Source organism: Neovison vison, chromosome 4 (assembly GCF_020171115.1).
Source record: "Neovison vison isolate M4711 chromosome 4, ASM_NN_V1, whole genome shotgun sequence".
Lineage (NCBI taxonomy): Eukaryota > Metazoa > Chordata > Mammalia > Carnivora > Mustelidae > Neogale > Neogale vison.
In genome coordinates this window covers 34,378,096-34,402,956 of record NC_058094.1, presented here as the reverse complement: position 1 = coordinate 34,402,956, position 24,861 = coordinate 34,378,096, and the positions used below count along the sequence as shown (strand labels likewise).

The window sequence follows — 24,861 nt, the reverse complement described above, 5'->3', positions numbered from 1 at the left end:
CTATTAGAATAGCCAAACTCTGGACCGCAGACAACACCAAATTCTATTGCTGTGGAGCAAGAGGAACTGTCAGACTTCGCTAGTGGTGATGCAAAATGTTACAGCCACTTTGGAAGACAGTTTGGCCGTTTCTTATAAAACTAAATATGCTCTTACCCTGTGATCCCGCAATTGGGGTCCTTGGTATTTGCCCAAAAGAGTTGAAAACTTAACATCAGCACAAAAAACTGCACACGAGTGTTTAGCACTTTTATTCACTGTCGCCATAGCTTGGCATCAAGCAAGACCTCCTTGCAGAGGTGAATGGATGGTACAGCCAAAGGGATTTTATTCAGCACTAATAAAAAATGAGCTGTCAAGCCATGAGAAGACATTGAAGACTATTACTAGGTGAAAGAGGCCAATCATATTATACATATTATACAATTCCAACTATATGACATTCTAGAAAAGACAATACTATGGAGAGAGGGAAAAGATCCGTGGTCGTTGCGTCTTAGGAAGAAAGGAGGGATGAATAATAAGTGAAGCCCACGAGATGATGTGTGGCATGGTTGATTCTAGCCCCTAGGCTGACTTCTAAAGTAGTTCTATTTCTATCAGGGTTTTGCGTCCGTAAAACTGTGGGACCTGCCAGGCTGGAATCCCATTGCCACATGTGCTTCAAGTTGGTGGCCGGACCCCCAAAACTAACAAAAGGGATTCCCCCCCTCCCACTTTCCCACTAAGGACACTTGGAGAATTGCCTTTACAGAGCAAATCTGCCCCCTTTTAAGAATCCTTGTGTGTCCTGAGATCCGAAATGCAGTGGGTCCTCTTAAAGGAAGTTTTTGTTGAGGGGAAGCACCCAGAGCTTCAAGAAAGCCCTGTAGGCGGAAGCCCGCTGCATCGGGAGAGCAAGACGCGCGGCACAGTCGTGTGCTGCGGGTACCAGAACCACCGCAAGGTGGAGGGCACCCCCCGCCCCGGCCCCACAGCGGGACCCGCAGCCCGACCCCGGTCCCCGGGGCGCCGCCCGGGCAGCAGCGCAGGCGGGGCGGGGCGGAGGGCCAGGTCCGCCGCCGCCGCCGCCGCGAGCCCAGACCTGCCCGCCCGACCTGGCGGCGCAGTCTCGCGGGATCGCCCGGCCCTCGCTCCCCGGGCCGCTCCGGAGGCAGCTGGAGTTCCGGACGCTTCGCGGAGCCGCCGTCTCAGCTCGCGGCGGCCGGACGCTCGACCCGGCGAGGAGCGGAGGGAGGTGAGGCCCCTCGGGCCGGCTGGGCGGGCGGCTGCTGCCGGGTGGGCCTCGGGGGGCGCGCGGCGGGCGGGGAGCCACAGGTGCGGGGCGGGCGGCGGCGGCGGCGGGACAGGCCGCGCAGGCCGGAGCTGCCGCAGAAGTCGGGGCGAGCTCCCGGGGGACGCTGCCGGGGCCCCGCGCCGCCCAGCCGGCCCGGGACGCTCGCTGCTGCGCGGCTCCAGGCCCCGGGCAGGTGCGGGGCTGTGGGGCGAGGGCCCGCGCCGGGCGCTGGAAGCCGGGCACCCGGCACCGGGCGGGGGTGGGGGTGCTGGGGTGGGGGGTGCGGCTGGTCGCGACTCGGGGCGCACGGCCTTTCCTCCAGCGGACGTCCGTCACCCTCCCGGTCCAGCTTTGTTCCTCTGCCCTCGCGGTGCGGCCACTCCTCGCCCCAGCCCGTGAGAACTGATTTCGCTCCTCCGGGAGGAATCCTAGACGTCTCCCCCCAGGTTGGCCTTTTGAAAACCGGGAAAGCCCATCTCCCGGAGACGGCCCCACAGACCGGCCCTGTGGAGTCCTCCAAGGCCTTTAGGAACTCATTCGGTCTGAACGAAATTTCCCTGGGACTCAGTTTTCTTGTGCGTAATCAGATCCCCAACAGGGGCCCTTAGCGTTCACGATTCTGTTAATACTTTTTAACGTATTATCAAACCCAGCGTGACTTTTTTTCCCTCCACCTCACTCATCCTTTGCCCCCCCCAAAGGCTCCATCATGGGTTCCCTAGAGATGAGACTTCCTCGGCCGATTCTGTATTCTGTGCCAGAGCAGGTGAAGAGTATCTCGAAAGGACGGAATTTTCCGTCGTTTTCCCAGCATTAGTTACCCAGGGTGAAAATCTTAACCTCTGCACTTTGATGTCCGCCTTTGAGTGTATGACAGATGTCGCACATGCCCTCTCTTGGTTGTTTTTACAGTAATTGACCCACAACTCATTTCAGGAAAAGAGCTTCCTCCAAAATGGCAAAATGGCAAAATAATGAAAGAGCAATTTGAACATTTTCTTTCTGGGTGACAATCTGAGGATGAAAAGAGCGATTAATCCCAGCCATGTGGTAAAACCAGGAATCTGAAGAAAATGGAAATGTTGGCATTTTTGTGGATATGTGTTTTTCCACCCATCATAAGAGGGCACAGTCTTTTCACCTGTGAACCAATTACTGTCCCCAGATGTATGAAAATGGCCTACAACATGACATTTTTCCCGAATTTGATGAGGCATTATGACCAGAGTACAGCTGCTGTGAAAATGGAGGTCAGTATTTCTTCATACATTTATAGAGAAGTAGTTGATGTTCTGCTCTGGAATAAACTATAAATGTGATTTTTTTTTTTTTTAATAAGCACAGTAAGGGATTCCATTAAGTTGTGAACGTCTTCGTATTTTGAATACATCCTTTGAAAATTAATTTCCCCTACTAACTTCTGTTTTGTGGAGTTTTGTGGCCCTTGTTAGTGCGTTTGTTCAAGGGAGGGTTTATTTTATATGAGGTGTAAGTGATGATTTTGAAATATCGTGCACCTGGCAAATGTTTTGCTTCCTTTAATCAATTATGTATGGTAGTTCCTCTGGAAGTGTGAATTCTGAATTTTTCCTATTTCATTGAACATATATCCTATATTGTGCTTGAACTACACCCGTGTATTTTCATAAGTAGTTGTAAATGGTCACCTGGCCCAGTTTTTCTGAAATAAATCAATTACTGGAAGATGTGAGGGCTGAATTGTTTGGCTAAAAAGTGGCTTTTTTTTTTTTTTTTTTTTTAAAGCGTGGCACTTAAGTATTCTTTGTAAGATACCAGTTAAAAAAAACCACAGGTCTAGGGAGGAGCAGAGTGACACTAAAGATTGCCTTAGGTACCTCAGTTACCTGCCTCCGGTTTGGAGATACGCAAATTGCCGGGATGTGTGGGAAGAAAGAGTTACCTGTAGAGACGGGAACCTGCCCTCCCGTACAGATCTCTTAGATTGATAAGTCTCAAGAAGGGAAGAAGACGAGTATTTTTCTAGTTTTTCTCCAGAAGAAGCGTCCAGGGATGGTAAAGGCTTTTTCCCCTCAGAACGTTGCTAAGAGATGAAACTCCTACAACCTTAATATAGACACTAATTTAAAAAGTGATTAGATTTATGCATTCACTGTTTAGTTGAATAGTTTTTCGACTACCTCATTCGTAGATACTGGTCTAAAATAGCAGAGCTTTTAAATACTAAGTAGACGTACTTGAAAAAGATACCACATTTGTGGTACTCTTTCAGTGGTTTTTCAAACCAATGCAAAATATCATTTTGAACACTGAGCAAATGGTGCAGTGATACTTTAACTCATTAATCAGGACCATTTTGATAGCTTAATCTGATTAAAATAAAGTATGTAATAGGAGTGCCTTCAAGGAATAATTGCATCATTCATGTTTTCTCTGATAGTTTTATAACTTATGTCTTATAAAGTTCTTAAAAAATATTTTTATTCTTAAATCCGATTTCCTTTCTGCATAATAGCTACATACATTTGAATGGTAACACTGGCCTTATAAAGTCATATCATTTGGAGTTCATTATCCTAGAGTACCTTTGTAGAGAGAGGGGAGAGATGCATCCCTGCTATTAAATCCTGTAATTTCAAGATGATACAAACTACTTTTTGTTCCATGTGTCTTTTTTTTTCCACGTGTCTTTTTAAAACCAGTTATTTCTGATTAAGAGAAAAAGGTTGTTTTTTTATTTATCTAGCTGCTTTTCTTTCCCAAGTGGTTTCGTGTCTGGACATTATCAAGAAGGCATTTTTGTTCTCCCCACCTTTATTTGATTGCTAATGTTAGCAACCTCATTATATAATCTTCCCCATATGCTAAACTTTTTCATAGACTTTACTGTTAAGTTTTTTCTAGCAATCATACTTCAGTAAGTTTAAGGGTATAAGAGAAGGAAGTCATCAAACAGTTGTTTAATATAATATTAGCCTGCAAAAGAAGAAAGGGAAACGGAAAGGCTAAATAATATCAACCTTTGTCAGACTGTAAATCCTTGTGTATTCTTTTTTTTTTTGGCCGTGATATTTTGCTTTTACTGTTGCCCCATCTTTACTTGTCCTTAGCCAGTGATGTTCTCTTTTAGTTCCTATAACAAATGACCCAAATCCTATAATATGAGAGTTGTGACACTAAATAACATGTAGAGCTTCCTAATCTCTTTTGTGCCACTGACCCCATCTAGAATAAGAGAATGTTTTAAAATTGAATTAAGATGAGGTGCATGACAAAGGAAACCAATTGTACTGAAATATACCTCTCTTTATAGCCCTGGTTAAGAACCCGTGAGCCCTCCATCATGTAGGAACCGAAGCTCAGAGAAGTTACGATTTGTCCAAGTCTGAGCACGAGGTTCTGACAAACTCTTCTCTGTCCACACGGACCATAATGTCATCTTGAAGTGGTTTTGTTTGTCTGTTTGTTTTTAGCCTTTGATCTTAATCAATAAAAAAGAAGATATTTCCCAAGACTTAGAATATGATGGGTTAATTTCAGTCTTTGCTGCTGCTTTGCAAATTTCATCTCTATAAAAGTTAAACTGGGAATTTTGGTGTGGTTTTTTTTTTTAACCTCTCTTCAGACCTACCTGTCTTTCTTCTTCTCATCTGTGCCTTGAATACTAAGTCTTCTCACAGTTTTCACCAGTTGCTCCTCTCTGGTTGTGTCAAAGTGATTTTATGAAAACAAATCCTCACTGTCCACTCTGGGGGTAACATTCTTCACCATTCCCCTAGAGCTAGAAGAATGGACCTGACTAGTGTGTTCTTCATAGGGGACCCTGCCTTCCTGGCCAGCTTCCTTCCCATCTTGTCCCTTCAGACGTTACACACTTTGCTCCATATTGCTCTCTCACACTTCTGTGCCTTTTACACATTGTATCCATTGTGTCCTAGACTCCGTACCTGTCCTTCACCTACTCGGTTTATGCAGGTCTCTGTGTTCAGGGAAGCCTTCTTTCACCTTTCTCCCAAGCATATGTAATCTCACTTTCTATACTCGGGTAGTGCCTAAATATATAACGGTTCTTATATTTATTACGCAGTATCGCAGTTATACATGTAGCTCTCATTAGATTGCGAGTGTGTGGAGAGAGAAGATGGTGTTTATTCACCTTTTCCCAATGCCTAGTACAGTGCCTCAGAGCATGGTAGATGCCTAGTAAAAGCTGAATAAAGAAACCAGTGGTGTTTCCTGTTCTAATAAATCAGCAAAGAGAATTTTACCTCCAAATCGTCACTTTCCACCTCTGTCATCTTCAGTGTTCAAGTGAAAGAAACTCTTGATACTTTTAGGTGATTCGCAAATCACCCACCTGGGTTCTACCTGAGCCTGGGTCTGATGAAGCGTATTAGCTGACATCCTCTGTGTTCTTTCCCATATTAACACGATACTTGTTTCTTAGAATTTAAAGAATCTTATTTTGGGGATCTCTGGGTGGCTCAGTCAGTTAAGCATCCGACTCTTGGTTTCAACTCAGGTCATGATCTCAGGGTCCTGAAATCTAGCCCCACACAGGGCTTCCTGCTCAGCAGGGCGTCTACTTGTCTCCCCCTCTCTCTGCCCCTCCCCCTGCTCACACGCGCACGCTCTCTTGCGTGTGCTTGCTCTTTCTCAAATAAATAAATCTTAAAAAGAGTATTTTTCTCTTTAACCATTAATATTTATATGGAGTGAAAGAATTCATCTTTTTTTTTTCCTTTTTAAAGATTGTATTTTATTTATTTGTCAGAGGGAGAGAGAGCACAAGCAGGCAGAGGCAGAGAGAGAAGCAGCCTCCTCACTGAGCAAGGAGCCCAATGTGGGATTTGATCCCAGGACCCTGGGATCATGACCTGAGCCGAAGGCAGCAGCCCAACCAACTGAGCCACCCAGGCATCCCAAGAATTCTTCTTTTGATTGGTGTTTTGTATTATAAACCATATGTCTCAGTTTTTTTACAAACATTGTGCTATAGTCTGGTCAAATACTAAATCATAACTGTGTAGAGCCTGGCTGTTACTAAAACACACACACACACACATACACACACACACACACAAACCACAAAAAACGTTTTATAACGTCTCAAAAGAAAAGATGAGGTTTTATACTTCCAACCCCAATGTCTTCAGTTCCTGCTGGTGCCTACTGAGTTCCCAGTCTTCACTATGAATTAACGTAAGAATAAGGGGCTGAAGAATCATCAGCTGATTACGGCAAGCAACTCGTTGTGCTTTCTCAACTACCAAGAATTCCATATGTCAACGGATCTATCCCAGTCCTCTTTTACACCTTAGTTTTCATTTTGTCGGAGGGCTATCCTGTTTTATAGCTATAGAATTCATAGCAGCTGTTGTCAAAGCTTCTCTGTGATTACAGGAGATGGGTTAGAGCAGTGGTTCTCAGGGTTCAGTTCATAGACCAGCAGCTTGTGGGCTTGTTAGAAATCTATGTTCATGGACCCCATTCCAACCTACTGAAGCATGATCTGTGAAGTCCGGGTTCAGGAAACTGTGTTTTAACAAGCTGTCTGAGAGTTTCTCATGAACATTAATGTTTGAGGCCCACTGGTTTAGAGCAAGGAATGCAAACTTTCTGTAAAGGACCAAATAATAAGAATTTTTGGCTTTGCAAACCATACAGGCTCTGTCACAGTTATTCAACTCTGCACCTGTAGCAAAACAGCCATAAACAGTTTGCAAACAAACGAGTGTAGATGGGTTTTCAATAAAACAGTATTTACAGAAACAGGCAGTGCACCATTTTTTGGCCCACAGGCTAGTTTGTGGGACCTGGTTTAAGGTATTTGAAAGTGTTCCTAAGGATATTACTCACAGAGTATGTATTAAGTAAACATGATCGTTCATTCTTGTTAATATGTTACTTGAGCTTTATCTTACTTACTTTCCACATAAATTTTTCTTAGGCCAAATTTATCACAGACCACTGACTGGGATATTCTTATTCGGTTTTGTTTCAGAGATTGCTTGAAATGAGGGACTTCAGTTTTGTCTTTTAATGTCTGAAGCTGAAGTCATTTGTATTTCAAAGAGTTAATTTACAATTCTGAATAGTAACTTGGCTTGGTAATGAAAAGGATGTTGTACAGCCAACTCTCCCAAGTAGAAAAACAAATGGCTGCTGGTTTTCCATTGTGTTCCTTTTCGTTTCGTATCTAGAGCATTGTTTCCCAAATTGTAAGGCTGCTGTCCCTTGAGAGACCGATTTCGTCCAGAAAGAGCTGAGATTGATCTAGGGAAAATGGAAACAGGAATATTGTATTTTTCTTTTTGAATTGCCTTCGTTGAGGTCTAGGCAAAAGCAAAGTCATGTATTGTGTTTGGAACAGCATGTGGTCATTGTACTTTCAAATAGTCTAAAGGGAAGTAAGCCAAAAAACCCCCTTTCCTTTCCACCTGTTAATACGCACCACTGAAACTTCTCTCTATCCAATTAAAAATAAAGGAATGGAGGAAGACTGTATAAACAAACTTCTAAGGAAAAAAACCATTTCTGCGGGACAGTGATTTTTAAACGTTTTCACTTCCCTGCTTTTAAAGGAGTCTAGTGGACCCCTTCATTTCCTCCTTGTTCTCTAGCCTTATATCCCCATATGGAAGGAAAGAAAATGTTTAGTGTCACTAACTCTTGTTTTTCAGGAAAGACTTTCTGAAAATAGCTGTAACTATTCCGAAAGTAAGTTGTTGAGTCATTCAAAATGAAACAGATACTGAAATGTGTTCCAAGTCAGAGTGTGTATGGTGGCTACCTTTGTGTTTTAAATGTACAACTCATAAACTTACCTTCCTTTGTGATACTGTGTAACAGTAGTGATGCAGGACAGTTGTTAGGGTTCAGAGCCAAGGGCCAAAAAAGAATTCTGGAGACGTTTTTGATGGAAGAAGATTGTTTTATTAAAGCATGGGGACAGGATCCATGGGCAGAAAGAGCTGCCCCCCTCCCCCCCCGGGTCGCGAGGAGTAGCCCATTTTATACTTCCAAGTTGGGAGGGGTCTAGGGAGAGCCTAAGCCTCCCAGGTATTTTGGAAACAAGGTTTCCAGCATCCTGAGGGGGCTAGCTGTTGTTAGGAAAAGGTCATTTATTCCCTTTAGTAAAAACCCAGTCAGGAGACTCTTCAGATATATATAAGCGGGTCATACACTTTGGAGGACGATTGCCAAAATGTATCTTGGGTGGGGGGGGTGCAGAGAGAGAAGGAAGTTTCCAAAGAAATTTTTATATGTTACAGTAGACATACAGGATCCTGGGGGTCAAATTAAGACTGTCTTTTGCCCTTAGCAAAGTGTTAATATCGAGGCAGTGGAGTTCCTAGAGGAATGTCGCTCTGCCTGTTTCAGGACTTGTCATCCGGCTTTAAGTACTAAGGAAATTTAATTTTTACCTTTGTTTCCCACATCAGTAGTAAGAAAGTACCGTGACTGTATCGTCATCTTCAGAATCAGGGTTAGATGCGTATGTGAGCAGAGAACAGCACTTCTCCGGGGAGGCTCTGCTGATGGGCACCAGGTCCCTATAGGGCTATCCCTTGATATTCCACAGTCTGGGACATGACTACTTATGCCTTCAGGAGAGCCTGTCTGTCCACGAAGTGTCATGGTTCTTCCAGACCGTGAGAAGACTGTTGTATTGTGGTTATTTCCTTTCCTTGAGAATGCGACATGTAGGTAGCGAAGGCTTATGGCTCTGGTTTGTGTATTTGTCATGTAGACTTTCATTAATATTTACCAAATGTATACCTGAATGTGTAGTTTCCCTGGAATTAGAATTTTTCCAACTCACAAGTTTTTAAATTAAGAGTTGACTCTTGGGGCGCCTGGGTGGCTCAGTGGGTTAAGCCGCTGCCTTCGGCTCAGGTCATGATCTCAGAGTCCTGGGATCGAGTCCCGCATCGGGCTCTCTGCTCAGCAGGGAGCCTGCTTCCCCCTTTCTCTCTCTGCCTGCCTCTCTGCCTACTTGTGATTTCTCTCTGTCAAATAAATAAATAAAACCTTTAAAAAAAAAAAAAAAAAAAAAAAAGAGTTGACTCTTCCCTGAACGAATTCTTTTGTAGTGTCAACCAGTTATTGCGTATATTTGCCAAATTTCCAAAATAAACAGTTTTTTGAAGAAATAATTTAAAATTAATAATGCTCCCTGCTAAGAACCATTTTAAAAAAATAATAAGTATTCCATCTTGGAAATAATGCAAATTCCTGCTTTATCTTCTCTTGTATTCCAGGCCATGCTTTGTATTATTTAAAGAAACTCACTTGCCTGATATTGGTCTCATTCATGAAAATAAGTGACAAAGTTTCCATCACTTTCTTGTATAGTTGTCTAAAACACTCTCATAGAATTTGTGATCTCCATAGCCACATTAACAGTATTTACTCTCTGAGGAATAAACATATAAGGACCCCCTTTACGTGTGCCTGGGTGGCTCAGTCGGTTAAGAGTCTGCCTTCTGCTCAGGTCATGATCCTGGAGTTCTGGGATCGAGCCCCGCATCAGGCTCCCCGCACCGTGGGCAGCCTGCTTCTCCCTCTCCGCCACTTGTGCTCTCTCTCATGCACGTGCTGTCTCACTCTCTCTCAAATAAATAAAATCTTTTTAAAAAATAAATAAGGACCCCTTTAGATCTTAAGTGACTCTATTTCTAGCCAAGACCTATCACTTTTGTTTTTTTCTCAATCATTTTTTAGACTTCTTCACTTTCCCTCAGTTTTCATTACCATCAGTAGAAGTTGATTTTGTTTTGCCACTTTTTTAAAATAAGGAATAAAGCTCTTAGCACTTCTTAAGAATTACTGAGTATGTCCCCGTGAGTAGAAAGCACATATTCTGAGCAGAGAATCAGATGTGTCACGGCACTCGGTCTTGTTCAGGAGAAAGTGGCTTGCTCCCTTACTTCCATGTGTGATCCATGTTTCAGCCAAGTGACAAATGCTTATATATCCTCTGTCTTTTAGTTTAGTACTGAGGGAGTCAGGGTACAGCTAAGATACTGGCACAGGACCACTCTGCTTAGGGGTAGCTTTACATATTTTTAAAAAATCAAAGTATCTCTCTTCTTATCACTCTCTAGTGGAATTCTAATCCAGACATTCTCTGCAGGATCCTACAGTGCCACCGACTCCCGGCTTACGTTATGATTCCTTCCATTGTCAAGTCATAGCATGTGTGTTTTAAGGAAAAAGATGGTAATATGGCAGAAGCCAGCATTCCAAGAGTGTAGCAGTTTACTCATGCTGCTTTCCCGTCTTAATATCTGCTCAGGCCACTTGAAGATGGAATGCTATTGGGTAGGCCTGATGTCATGAGGGTGATTTAGGTAATACCCAGTTCATGAGGTGGCTTCAGGTGGTTCTGTGTAGATGTCCCTTAGTTGTGTCTAGTCTTGACACTATCAGGAACTATTAGCAAACCAAGGTGGAAGGTCCTTTTATTTATTTAGGGTTCATCTCCTCATTGGAATATATCTATGCCCTTAGCAGCTTTCTGTCCTAAATACAGTGGGCCAGAGTGATGTTGTATGAAGCAGGATATGGGTAGGGTCTCTGATGATGACATCGAGTCACAGAGCTGAAAATCTGATGTTCTTTTAAAGCGGTGCTTCTCATACCTTGGTGTGCATGAGAACCATCCAAAGGGCCTGTTAGAACACAGATCACTGCTCCCACCAGAGAACTCCTGAACCCGTAGGCTGGGCGGGATGGAGAATTTGCACTGCTCACAAGTTCCCTTAGGACGCTGCTGCTGCTTGCTCAGGGGCCACTCTGAGAACCACTGCTCGAAGGCAAGTTGGGAAAGTTGTGTTGCTGTCCTTCCTAGGTGAAAGTAGACGGCTTTTGAAAGCAAAAAGCACTGGCCAGATTAACACTGGCCTGCATGTAAGGGGCCAAAGCTGCCATCGATTTGTTCCAATAGAGACGGCATCTGGGAGAGCATCTTAGTCATTTGATTGAGGTTGCTTGAGACAACCTATTAATGACATATTCCGTCGTGCTGGAGAGTTAAAGTGGACAGGTGCTAAGAATTACACCCCTAAATATGTTTTCAGTGGTGTTATTAGTCTCTGAAATTGCTCCCTCCCCTGCCCCCAGTAATATCGCTCTTGATTTTCTACCTTGGTAGAGGAAGATTTCTCATGGTTTCACTTGGCCCCTTCTACCATAATAATATTTATCCTGGAAGCCCATATGATGATTGTACTGTAGCTAAATACAGCTGTTTGAAGTATGCAGGCATGGACTTGGACATTACAGTGGGTTGGGTTTAGGGTCCCACCAAGCCCTATCATGAGCCCATTTATCCTCTGACCTCCAGAAGCCCACTTTCTGAAACTAGCACATTGAATCTAGAATGAATACACCCGTATCAGTGTATCTTAGCCTTGTCTAAAATTCTGTTCCTTCCTCCTTAATTCAGCATACTCAGAAACCGATGTAAGTGAACAGTGTCTTAGAAGTAATATATACTCCCTTTTTCCAGATGTGATTTTGACTTGACCGACCCACGGCATGCTGGGGTAGAACTCTACTTACAGGTTGAGACTTGTAGAGTGGTTGGGATGTGGTATAAGGCTATTTATTTTCTTCTTACAAAGCAAATCTTTCAGATGAGGAGCACCTGCCCCAACAAAGGGTGAAGGTCCTCTTTGAGGTCTTCAGGTTCAGAGAGCTCTGTGTGAGTCCTCTGAACCTTGTATCCTCAGTTCAGATTGGGGTCCCACTGCTTCCAGATCACAATATCCCTCCATATCTTATGTGAAAGGGAAGCAAATTTAGCCAAAGTATAATTTGACAACCTGTAGTGTCAAACTGTGTATTTGATTTTCAACTTCTTAAACCTTAAATCCTTTTAATCCTTGTATTTCATTCCACTCCTTGAACCAAGAATCGAGGGATGCCAATTTGTCACTCTTTTTTTTTTAAATTAAGATTTTATTTATTTATTTGACAGACGGAGATCACAAGTAGGCAGAGAGGCAGCAGAGAGAGAGGAGGAAGCAGGCTCCCTGCTGAGCAGAGAGCCCTATGTGGGGCTCGAACCCAGGGACCCTGTGATTGAGACCTGAGCCAAAGGCAGAGGCTTTAACCCACTGAGCCACCCGGCGCCCCTCTTTTTCTTTTCTTTTCTTTTTTTTTAAGATTTTATTTATTTATTTGACACAGAGAGATCACAAGTAGGCAGAGAGGCAGGCAGAGAGAGAGGAGGAAGCAGGCTCCCTGCTGAGCAGAGAGCCTGATATGGGGCTCGATCCCAGGACCCTGGGATCACGACCTGAGCCGAAGGCAGAGGTTTAATCCACTGAGCCAACCACGGTGCCCCGTCACTCTTTTCCTAAGCTCAACAGTGCCCCTAGAAGCGCTCATCTCAGCTCACAGTCCTTAAATACCTCGTGCTTTCCATTCAATTTTTGGCTTCTGTGGCAGCAGCCGCTCAACCTTACTTTTACTGGCACATCATTCTAAGACATTCTGGGAATCTAAGTGATTACAAGGAAAATGCGATTAGCTGGTTTTCTACTATATACCATGGGTTGGCAAATTTCCATCTCCAAATGCTGGCAAGAGTGTTCATTGCTCTTGGCTCCTATGAGGCCTGAACACCAGTTCTGGGATTCCTGTTTCCCTGAGGCCACTTCCAACCCATTCTTTGTATCATTGCTGTACGAGTCAGTCTTTTTGGTTGCAAACAATAGAAACCAACTTTGATTAACTTAAGCAGAAAATGGAGGGATATTGGATAGCTTCTTGAATCACTGGGGGGCCTGGAGAACCAGGTTCAGAATAGAGAGAGGAGCAAAGGGAACCAGGACACAGCTAAAATCATGCCATAGGATCAGTACAAAGGCCATTGAACACTTATAGACCATTGTCCCTGGACACTTATTTTGGCACTGTGGGCCTCATTGATGCCTTAAATGATCGGACTGGATCTGTTCTTTGGCACAGCCCTCTCCCCAAGAATCACCATCCTTGGAGCACCCACATGGCCACACTTAGATGACATGCCTACGTATTTATTGTCAAGTTGTACCCCTGCATCTGTCCTTAAGCTTCTGTAGCATCTCACCTACTTTGGGATTCCCAAAATAGGGCTGCTGGGCACACAGAAATGATTAGCGTTCACTCCAGAGCACAGTGCAAGGCAGGATTACTTATCAAGGAGGAGATTTCAGTGCAGGACCTACAGTTGTTTTGAAATTTATATTCAGATGTGCTACTCAAGTCTTTGTTACCTGCTTCGTAAACTTTTTGAGTCAGGAACTGTCCTTAGCGATTGTCCAGCAGTTTATCACTCTGGCTTTACTGACAGGTGGTCTGAGACTCCATCACAGAAAACCATAACCCCGGGGGGCCTGGGTGGCTTAGTGGGTTAAAGCCTCTGCCTTCGGCTCAGGTCATGATCTCAGGGTCCGGAGATAGAGCCCCCCATCGGGCTCTCTGCTCAGCGGGGAGCCTGCTTCCTCCTCTCTCTCTGCCTGCCTCTCTGCCTACTTGGGATCTCTGTCAAATAAATAACTAATATCTTAAAAAAAGAAAAGAAAACCATCTGCCAAAGGTGCCAGTAGTAGTTGGTTAGTGGAGTGGCTGGAGCTGCAGGTAGAATGCTGACAGTTTTTCCAACAAAGGGTTATGTAAAATACTTTGCATATTTATCATAGATTGCCTCTGGTTGCATTTTAGAAGGGAGGCATCAGTTACCTCCTTGATTGCCGCCTTCTTCCTCATCCCTGCCAGTACTAATAGTAACTACCACAGGATTTTTGCCAGGGGCTAACCATTTCCTTAAAGGAAGCTACCTTTTATTTCTCTACATGTTAAAACTATAGTCAGCTGGACTTCTTTTTTAAAGATTTTATTTATTTATTTATTTATCAGAGAGAGAGAGAAAGAGCACACAAGTAGGGGGAGCTGCAGGCAGAGGGAGAAGCAGGCTCCCCGCAGAGCCGGGAGCCGGACTCCACCCCAGGGCTCTTGGACTGTGACCTGAGCCAAAGCCAGATGCCTAAACGACTGAGCCATCCAGGCATTCCAGCTGGACTATTTTAGTTACTGTTGAATAGTAGAATTTCAAACGCATTGATATTTTATGTTGTGGTTGGTTACTGAATAAGTTTCTGAGCCTTCTTTGAGAATGAAATTTGAAAAGGAGACATTCACAAGTGACACTATGAAGGTTACTTGCTGAGAGACTTGAAGGAGGTATGTTACTATGGGAGAAGAAAAGTTATGGACCAGACTAGGGAGTTTAATCTTTGCTCAGTGCATGTATTTACATTGCACTTGTCCTGCTAAATAGAAATACTAGTTTAGGGGCGCCTGGGTAGCTCAGTGGGTTAAGCCTCTGCCTTTGGCTAGGTCATGATCCCAGGGTCCGGGGATCGAGCCCCACATCGGGCTCTCTGCTCGGCAGGGAGCCTGCTTTCCTTCCTTTCTCTGCCTGCTTCTCTGCCTACTTGTGATCTCTGTCTGTCAAATAAATAAAATAAAATCTTTAAGAAATACTAGTTTAATAATACGATGGAATTCAGAATAAGATTCTGGACATAAGAAATGTCACAATGGGCCAAGTTAGTAGTTTTTCCATCTTAGGGTTTGGTTTCTGAGAAATGCAGGACATTTCGTGGAAAACCATAAATGATCCCTGTTAAGTTTTTTAGTTCAAATGATCGGGGAAATATGCTCGTTCTGTTTGTTCTGTCTTCACCCGACTGAGCTCAGTTCAATAACGGGCTGGCTACCCATTATTTGAAGTGCTCTTATTTGTTCTCTAATTATTTGTTTAAAAAAACTACCTGCATGAGGAGGTACATGCGTCATCTGAAATGTGATAAACAGTTTGAGGTTTTATACTCTTTGATTATGTGTCCTGTGAACATTTATTTTTCAAACTGGAGATTTTTGTTTCATGTAGAAGTTTACCAGCCTTTTTTTTTTTTTTTTAAGATTTTATTTATTTATTTGACAGAGAGAGAGAGAGAGAGAGGAGGAAGCAGGCTCCCTGCTGAGCAGAGAGCCCGATGTAGGGCTCGATCCCAGGACCCTGGCACCATGACCTGAGCTGAGCAGAGGCTTTACCCACTGAGCCACCCAGGCGCCTCACCAGCCTTCTTTTGATATCTGTTTTCCCCTTCATCTTATTGGCTTTCTTGCCCATCTTGTGGTAGCGTAGTATCAGAGTTAAAGAGGATATACTCTGGAGTCATATGGACCAGGTTCACATCCTGGTTGCCTCTTACTACTTAGAACACTCGATGAAAGTTGCTCATAGAGAGCCTCGGTTTCCTCATTTGCAAGGTGGAGCTAAGAATATCTCTTGCACGGGACTACGGTTGTATGAGAATTGGCATATGGGAAACCACAGTGCCTGGTTTATGGCAAGTACAACTCTGACTTATTATCAGTAGCTATAGTGTTGGTAAAAGGAGCATTAGGAGGAAGGGCACTGACATTCTAATTCAGGTTTGATTTGGGGATTTCAGTAACGACTTCAATAAGCAGTTGGATTCTTGTTTCTCACTTTTAACCTGAGGTCTGGATTAGGTCAGTGGTTTTCAGACTGTGATCTCTGGCAGTCCTTTGAGGTCACTGGCAGAGAAGGGGAGCAGTGAGAGGGCTCTCAGAGGGAGGGCTTCCTTTTCAGCCGGAGCAGCTGTGCTTTTATTTATTTAATATAGCAGGCTTCTTTGTAATCTCTTATTTAAAGAAAAATCTTCCTTGGCAAAATACACACACACACACATTTAGAAAATAATAGACTTAAAAGTCCACTCAAGTCCCTTCGAAGTCTAAAATTCTTCATGTCTATTAGTTTGCAGAGGTGAAAGCAGTCCACACTGGATGTGACCCGAAGACATGTTTTATTTTTCCTGTACAGTATTTTAAATGTTTATATTAAAGTACCAAAAATTTGGAGATTTTATATAAAAATCTAGATTCTGTTTTTATCTGAAAAATTGATAAATCTGACAGGCCTGTGCCCCCATTTTCAAATAGTCAGCTGGGGTTGAATGGCAGCTGCCCCCTATCTTCTACCCTCTGAATTTACCTGCCTGGCCTTTGAAGGTATTGAAGGTTCAACATCTGATTTATTGTCTGCTCATTGCATGAACCTCAACATTATTGGATTAACCAGTACTGGTGCTCTAGAATTATTAAGCAAAAGATGAGACTATAAGGGCCTACTTAGCCAGAGCTAGCCATTTTGTTGTTTATGCAGTAAACTTAGATTGACAACCCCCCCGCCCCCCGGAGAAACTTACTTAGAAACAAGTCTGGGAAACCAGTAAAATATGATCGACCAGCCCCTGATAATAGAGCCCATATACCAGGACGTGTCAGGTCAGGGGGAGGTAACAGAGCCCAGAATACAAGGATGAGTCAAGCCAGGTGGAGGCATCCAATCAGGAAAGCACCTCCCTAACTACCCAAGAATGTGGGCCCTGCCTTTTGGGCGCCAATTCTAACCAGAGTGATAAGCTAGTTCAAATAACAACTATAGGGTGAATTGTAATTCAGTTGGCCACCTGTGTGTGGCCAGGCTCAACCACATGGCCTTTGCTCTATAAAGGTTAGTCTGTGAGACCGGGAGGGGTCGCCTCTTTGCAAGAGACAGCCCTGGCTGGTCAGTTTGATTCTCGATGCTTGGCGCGAAATAAAGCTTTGCTTGACCTTCGCTTTGTATCAGTCTCGCTCCTTTGACCATGGGCCCAACAGGGACTTGCCATATTGGCCCTGTAAGGAAATTATTTTAGCATAGCAAAAGGACGTGTGTCACTCTCATTTTGCCTGCCCTTAAACTGGACAGTAAATAGATCTTAAATGCTGACCATCAACTTACCCTAGCTATTACAGAATGACTCCTGAGTTAGAATTACACACAGTGTATTTTCATTCTTTCCACTATAGGGACTGATTAACAGACACTCAAAAATGTTAGGAACGAGGCTTAATTGGACAGTAAGTAAGGAAATAAACGTTACTCGTTGTCCATGCTTCTCTTTCTTCCACTTCCGCTCCTGAACGGATAATTGCACTGTCTGGGCATTCTCCCTCTTGGGGTAGAGAAGACTGAGAGAAGGACTCTGCTGTTTGTTCTTTAACAAGCTCCTGTGAGGCAGCAAAGCGTTGGTCTCAGCATCGTCTGTATATGGCAATACGGTCTGCCACCCGTTGGAGGGCCTGTCTTTGCCCGGTCACTTTGCCGCATCAGCACAGGGTGAACTCTCCACGGCTCCAATGTTCTTTACGGCTCTTGCTCTGTAATTGTTGGGTGTGGGTTCCATATGTGCTCTTTAAATCAGTCTTGTTAATTGTAGTGTTGTAATCACATCTCGTATTTACTTATTAATTTTTTCTGCGTTTGCCCTTTCATTTAGCAGGAAATATGCATTGAAAATTCTTATTAAGGTCATGGAATTCTCCATTTCTCCTTGCAGTTTCATTGCTTTTTTAATATTTTTTGCTTTTTTATTAGGTATATACAGTGCTCAGCAATGCATTTTAAAGTAGATCTGTTGTTATTTATCCAGAATCTGACCTCATTCTTTTTTCTTTCATTACTTTTATTCCCTTAGTTGCTTGGTACTGTGTCACATTTTTATTTTGTTTTTTAAATCTCAGTTCCAGGGGTGCTTGGGTGGCTCTGTGGGTTAAAGCCCCTACCTTCGGCTCAGGTCATGATCCCAGGGTCCTGGGATCAAGCCCCTCATCAGGCTTTTTGCTCAGTGGGGAGCCTGCTTCCCTTCTCTCTCTCTGCCTGCCTTTCTGCCTACTTGTGATCTCTCTCTCTGTCAAATAAATAAATAAAATCTTTAAAAAAAAATAAGTCTCAGTTCCAGTGTAGTTATCCTATACTGCTGTATTGGTCTCAGGTGTACAATACAGTGATTGCGCAATGCAATACATTACTCAGCGTTCATCAAGATCAGTGTACTCTTTAATCCTCATCATCTGTTTCACCCAGCCCCAGCCCACCTCCCTTCTAATAAACATCTGTTTGTTCTCTATAGTTAAGAGTGTGTTTTTGGGGGGGAGGGGTTGTTTTTTCTTTCCTTCATTCCTTTGTTTCTTAAATTCCACATATGAGTGAAATCATAGGTATTTGTCTTTCATTGACTGGCTTATTTCATTTAGCTTAATACTCTCTAGCTCCACCCATGTTGTTGCAAATGGCCAGATTTCGTTTATTTATTTTTTTTTATGGCTGAATAATATTCTATTATATGTCTACCATGTCTTCTTTATCCGTTCATCTATCGATGGATTCTTACTTAGGCTGTTTCCATAATTTGGCTATTGTAAATAATGTTGCAGTAAACAGAGGGGTGCCTATATCCCTTCAAATTCATGTTTTTGTATTCTCTGGATAAATACCCAGTGGTGCAATTACTGGATCATAGTGTAGTTCCATTCTTAATTTTTTTTAGGAACTGCCACAATGTCTTCCACCGTGACTGAACCAGTTTGCATTCCCACCAACAGTGCAATAGGGTTCCATTTTCTCCACATCATCACCAGCACTTGTTCTTTCCTGAGTTTTTGATTTTAGCCATTCTGACAGGTATAAATTGATATCTCATTGTGGTTTTGATTTGCATTTCCCTGATGATGAGTGATGTTGAGCATCTTTTCATGTGTCTGTTGGCCAGCTGTGTGTCTTCTTTGGAGAAATGTCTGTTCATGTCTTCTGCTCATTTCTTACTTGGATTATTTGTTTTTTTGGTGTTGAGTTGTATCTGTTCTTTATATATTTTGGATATTAACCCTTTATTGGATACATCATTTGTAAATACATTCTCCCACTCATTAGGTTATCTTTTAGTTTTGTGATTATTTTCTTTACTGTGTAGAAGCATTTTATTTTGATATAGTCTATCTACAAAGATAGTTTATCTTTGCTTTTATTTCTTTTGCCTTGGGAGACATATCCAGATAGATGCTGTTACGGCTGATGTCAGAGAAATTACTGCCTGTGCTCTCTGCTAGGATTTTTATGGTTTCAATTTTCACATTTAGTTTTTTCATCCATTTTGACTTTATTTTTGTGTTTGGTATAAAAAAGTTGTTCAATTTCATTCTTTTGCATGTAGCTGGCCATTTTGCTAACACCATTTGTTGAAGAGACTGTCTTTTCCCCATTGTGTATTCTTGCCTCCTTGGTAAAGATTAGTTGAGCATATAATTATGGGTTTATTTCTGGACTTCCTTTTCTGTTCCATTGATCTGTGTGTCTATTTTTGTGCCAGTACCATACTGTTCTGTTGGTTTTGTTTTTTTTTTTTTTTTTACAATTTTAAACTTGTATGCATGTAGTACCATATGGCTTTGATTAATTACTACAGCTTTGTAATATATCTTGAAGTCTGGAATTCTGATACCTTCAGTTTTGTTTCTGTTTTTCAAGATTGCTTTGGCTATTCAAGGTCTTTTGTGGTTCCATGCAAATTTTAGAATTGTTTGTTTTAAGAATGTGAAAAGTATTGTTTGATAGTGATTGCATTGAATGTGTAGATTGCTTTAGGTAGTATAGACATTTTAACAGTATTTGTTCTTCCAGTCCACAAACATGGAATATCTTTCCATTTGTCTCTGTCATCTTCAATTTCTTTTTTTTTAAAATAAATTCTTACAAATAGAATTATTATTTTTTGTTCTTTTTTTTTTTTTTTAAAGATTTTGTTTATTTATTTGACAGAGATCACAAGTAGGTTGAGAGGCAGGCAGAGAGAGAGAGGAGGAAGCAGCTCCCTGCTGAGTAGAGAGCCTGATGTGGGGCTCAATCCCAGGCCCCCGGGATCATGACCTGAGCTGAAGGCAGAGGCTTTAACCCACTGAGCCACCCAGGCACCCTTTCAATTTCTTTCATCAGTGTTTTTCAGTTTTCAGAGCACAGGTCTTTCATCTCTTTAGCTAAGTTTATTCCTAGATATTTTATTATTTTTGGTGAAATTACAAATGGGATTATTTTCTTAATTTCTCTTTCTACTGCTTCATTATTATTGTATAGAAGCTCAATGAATTTCTCTACACTGATTTTATGTCGTGAGACCTTGCTAAATTCATTTATCAGTTCTAGTAGTTTTTTGGTTGAGTCTTTAGGGTTTCTTATACATAATGTCATATCATCTACAAATAGTGAAAATTTTACTTCTTCCTTACCAAGTTGAATTTCTTTTTGTTGTCTGAGTACTGTGGCTAGGATTTCCGGTACTATGTTTAATAAAAGTGCTGAGAGTGAAAGTTCTCTGTTTTTCCCCATTGAGATTGATATTAGCTGTGAGTTTTTGATATAAGATCTTTATTGTGTTGATGTATGTTCCCTCTAAACCTACTTTGTTGAAGGTTTGTATCATGAATGGATGTTGTATTTTGTCAAATGCTTTTTCTCCATCTATTGAAATGATCATATGATTTTTATCATTTCTCTTATTGATGTGATACATCATGTTGGTTGATTTGTAAATATTGAACCACCCTTGCATCTAGGAATAGATCCTACTTGATTGGTGAATGATCTTTTTAATGTATTGTTGGATTCGATTCACTAATATTTTGTTGAGAATTTTTGTGTCTATGTTCATCAAAAATATTGGTCTGTAGTTCTTTTTTCTTTTCTTTCTTTCTTTCTTTCTTTTTTTTTTTTTGGTGCTGTCTTTAATATCAGGGATGTTGGCCTCATAGAATGAATTTGGAAGTTTTCCTTTGTTTTCTATTCTTTTAGAAAAGTTTGAGAAGAATAGGCATTAACTCTTCTTTAAATGTTGTTAAAATTCACCTGTGAAACTGTGTGGTCCTGGACTTCTGTTTTTTGGGAGTTTTTTGATTACCCATTCAATTTCATTGCTCATGATTGGTCTATTCAAATTTTCTGTTTCTTCCTGATGTAATATTGGGAGATTATGTGTTTCTAGAAATTTATCCATTTCTTCTAGGTTGTACAATTTGTTAACATATAATTTTTCGTATTCTCGTACAATCCTTTATATTTCTATGGTGTCAGTTATTTCTTCTCTTTCATTTCTGATTTGGTTATTTGAGTCCTCTCTCCCTCACACTTTTCTGTTTGTTTGTTTTCCATTGATCTTTTCCAAGAACCAGCTCCTGGTTTTATTGAGCTGTTCTATTTCTATGTCATCTGTTTCTGCTCTAATTTTTATTATTTTCTTTCTCTGTTGGTTTTGGGTTTTGTTTGTTCTTTTTCTAGTTCCTTTAGGTGTAAGGTTAGGATGTTTATTTGAGATTTTTCTTGCTTCTTGAGGTAGGCCTGTATTGCTATAAACTTCCCTCTTGGAACCACTTTTGCTGCATCTTAAAGATTTTGGACCATTGTGTTTTCATTTTCATTTCTGTCCATGTAAGTTTTTATTTCTTCTTTGATTTCTTGGTTGATCCACTTGTAGTTTAGTAGGATGTTATTTAACCTCAATGTGTATGTGTTCTTTCCAGATTTTTTCCTGTGGTTGATTTCTAGTTTCATAGCATTGTGGTCAGAAAAGAAGCTTAGTATGACTTTGATCGTTTTGAATTGGTTGAGACTTGTTTTGTGGCCTAATATGTGATCTGTTCTGGAGAATGTTTCATTTGCACTTGAATATATATTCTGCTGTCTTAGGAAGGAATGTTCTGATTATATCTGTATCATTCAAAGTCACTGTTTCCTTGTTGATTTTCTGTTTGGGTGATCTGTCCATTGATGTAAGTAGCATGTTAAAGTCTGCTACTGTTATTGTATTACTATCGGTAGTTCTTTTATGTTTGTTGTTAAGTGTTTTATGTATTTGATTGTTCCCATGTTGTGTAACATAGTATATTGTAATATTGTAACAGTATTGCAATTGTTATATCTTCTTGTTGGATTGCCCCCTTTGTGACAATATAGTGTCCTTCTTTGTCTCTTGTTACAGTCTTTGTTTTAAAGTCTATTTTGTCTGGCGCCTGGGTGGCTCAATGGGTTAAAGCCTCTGCCTTCAGCTCAGGTCATGATCCCAGGGTCCTGGGATGGAGCCCTACATCCGGTTCTCTGCTCAGCAGGGTGCCTGCTTCCCACTCCCTCTCTGCCTGCCTCTCTGCCTACTTGTGATTTGTCAAATAAATAAAATCTTTTAAATAAATAAATAATAAAGTCTATTTTGTCAAATATGTTATGCCACAGCTTTCTTTTCACATCTGTTTGCGTGATATATGCTCTTCCATCCCTTCAGTTTCAATCTGCCTGTGTCTTTAGGTCAGAAATGAGTCTCTTCTAGGTAGCATACAGATGGGTCTTGGTTGTTTATCCATTCCATCACCCTATGTCTTTTGATTCGAGTGTTTAGTCCATCTACATTCAAAGTAACTAATGATAGTTATGTATTTATTGTGATTTTGTTACTTGTTCTGTGGTTATTTTTATAGTTCTTCTCTGTTCCTTTCTTCTTTTGCTCTCCTCTCATGGTTTACTGGCTTTCTTTAGTGATATACTTGGATTACTTTTCTTTATTTTTTGTATGTCTATTGCTGTTTTTTGGTTGTGGTTACCATCAGGTTTGTATATAGCATCTTCTGTATATATCAGTCAAATATTAAGTTGATGGTCACCTAAGTCTGCACCTTCTTTACTCTCTCTCCTGCTGCATTTTACATATATGGAGTCATACTTTATAGTCTTTTAATTTGTGAGTCCCTTGACCGATTTTTATAGATATGCTTAAATTTTACTGCTTTTGTGTTCCCTACTTTCTCTTATTCTTACTTGTGGTCTTTCCTTTCCATTCAGAAGAGTCCCTTTACCATTCGTTGTTGGGTTGTTGTAGTAGTCATGAACTCCCTTAACTTTTGTTGTCTGGGAAACTCTTTATCTCTTCTTCTATTCTGGATGATAACCTTGATGGATAGATTATTCTTGGCTGCAGATTTTTTTTTTCCTGCCAGCAATTTGAATATATCATGCTACTTTCTTCTGCCTGCAAAGTTTCTGCTGAAAAGTCTGCTGATAGCCTTATGAGTCTTCACTTTCTTTTTTGTTTTATTTTGTTTTGTTTTTAAAGATTTTCTTTATTTGAGAGAGAGCGAGTGAGAGAAAGCATGAGAAGGGGAGAAGGTCAGAGGGAGAAGCAGACTCCCCATGGAGCTAAGAGCCCAACACAGAACTCGATCCTGGGACTCTGGGATCATGACCTGAGCCGAAGGCAGTCGCTTAACCAACTGAGCCACCGAGGTGCCCGTGGGTCTTCCCTTTGTATGTAACTGTCTTCTTTTTCTTGATGCTTTAAAAAATTTTCTCTTTCTTACTGTTTTTTGCCAATTTGATTACTGTGTGTATTGGTTTGGTTTCCTAGGGTTGATCTTGTTGGGGGATTTCTGTGCCTCCTGGATATGGTCAGTTATTTCCTTCTGCAGGGAAGTTTTCAACTATTATTTATTCAAATAAACTTTCCCTTTTCTTCTTCCTCTGAGAATGTTATGCTTGATGAAGTTGCTGAGTTTCCTGTCTGTTTTCATTTTGCATAATTTTTTTTTCTCTTGATTACTTTCCATTACTCTGTCCTCCGGGTCACTAATTCATCTTTTTGCTTCCTTTAGCTTGATATCTATTCTATCTACTGTATTTTTAATCAGGCTCCATGCCCAGCCAGAAGCCCAATGAACTTGAACTCATGGCCCTGAGCTGGAAAACTCAGCTGAAATCAAGAGTTGGTAACTGACTGAGTCACTCAGGCAACTCTCCCTCTAGTGTATTTTTAATTTCATTTATTGTGTTCTTCATCTTTCATTGGCTCTTTTTATCTTTTTTTTTTAAGAGTCTCACTAATATCTTCCACTCTTTACTCAAGTCCAGTGAGTATCTTTATGATCATTACTTTAATTTTTCTATCAGACACATTACTTATCTCTGTTGTGCTTAGGTCTCTTGTGGTCTTCTCCTCCTCTTTCATTTGGTACATAATCCTCTATCTCCTCATTTTGGCTAACTCTCTGTGTCTAAGTGTTATGAAAGTCAGCTACATCTCTGCTCTTGAAAGTAATGGCCTTATGAATAAAAGGTCCTGTAGTGCCTTGCAGTGCAGTGTGCCTTGTTCCCCAGAATCTGGTGCTTCAGGGGTGTCGCCTATGTGTATCACACACACCCTACTGCTGTGTGTTGGCCACTTTTGCCTTTAGTCCAGTCTTCTGCAATGGCTTTATTTGCCTGTTGTAGGCAGTGCTTGGTCCCCGTGTTGTTAGTGGGCCAGTCTGGGGCCACCTTGGGCGTGAGTTTAGTCAGACCAGGCATTTGCCTGAGATGTTATAGCACCAGACTGAAGGGTGCTTTCCCTGTGTTGTCCCCTGAGAAACTTATTGGTTGGTGGGCCTGCAATCTGACCAAGCTGTCTGCCCGCAGCCCACTGCTGGGACTGTCCGATTGGGTGTGTGGTTAGCCTTCCCTCACCCAAGGGCAGGAGTCCCTTTGGAGCGGAGCTGGCCCGTGTCATAGCTGCTTGCACACTACTTGGCTTGTGGCTCCAGCTTGAATAGGCACCAACCAACAGCTGTTGGAAGGGGCAGGGCCCACAGTGTCCACAAGGTTTGTGCTGCCAGTGCAGGGTGTGGCT

General features: G+C 41.8%; 1 protein-coding gene across 2 annotated transcripts in view; it reads left to right on the top strand.

Moving 5' to 3' along the window:
- Positions 1-1,118: 1,118 nt before the first annotated feature.
- Positions 1,119-24,861, top strand: part of FZD6 (frizzled class receptor 6) — a 40,348-nt gene continuing 16,605 nt past the window's right edge. Inside the window, exons 1-2 of one of the 2 annotated variants that reach the window (XM_044245171.1) lie at positions 1,119-1,237; positions 2,213-2,526. In XM_044245171.1, the coding sequence (XP_044101106.1) occupies positions 2,350-2,526 (177 nt within the window). In that variant the 5' untranslated portion in view covers positions 1,119-1,237; positions 2,213-2,349. Of the gene's footprint in view, positions 1,238-2,188; positions 2,527-24,861 lie in introns of both variants that reach the window. The other variant, XM_044245170.1, reaches the window with a different exon arrangement.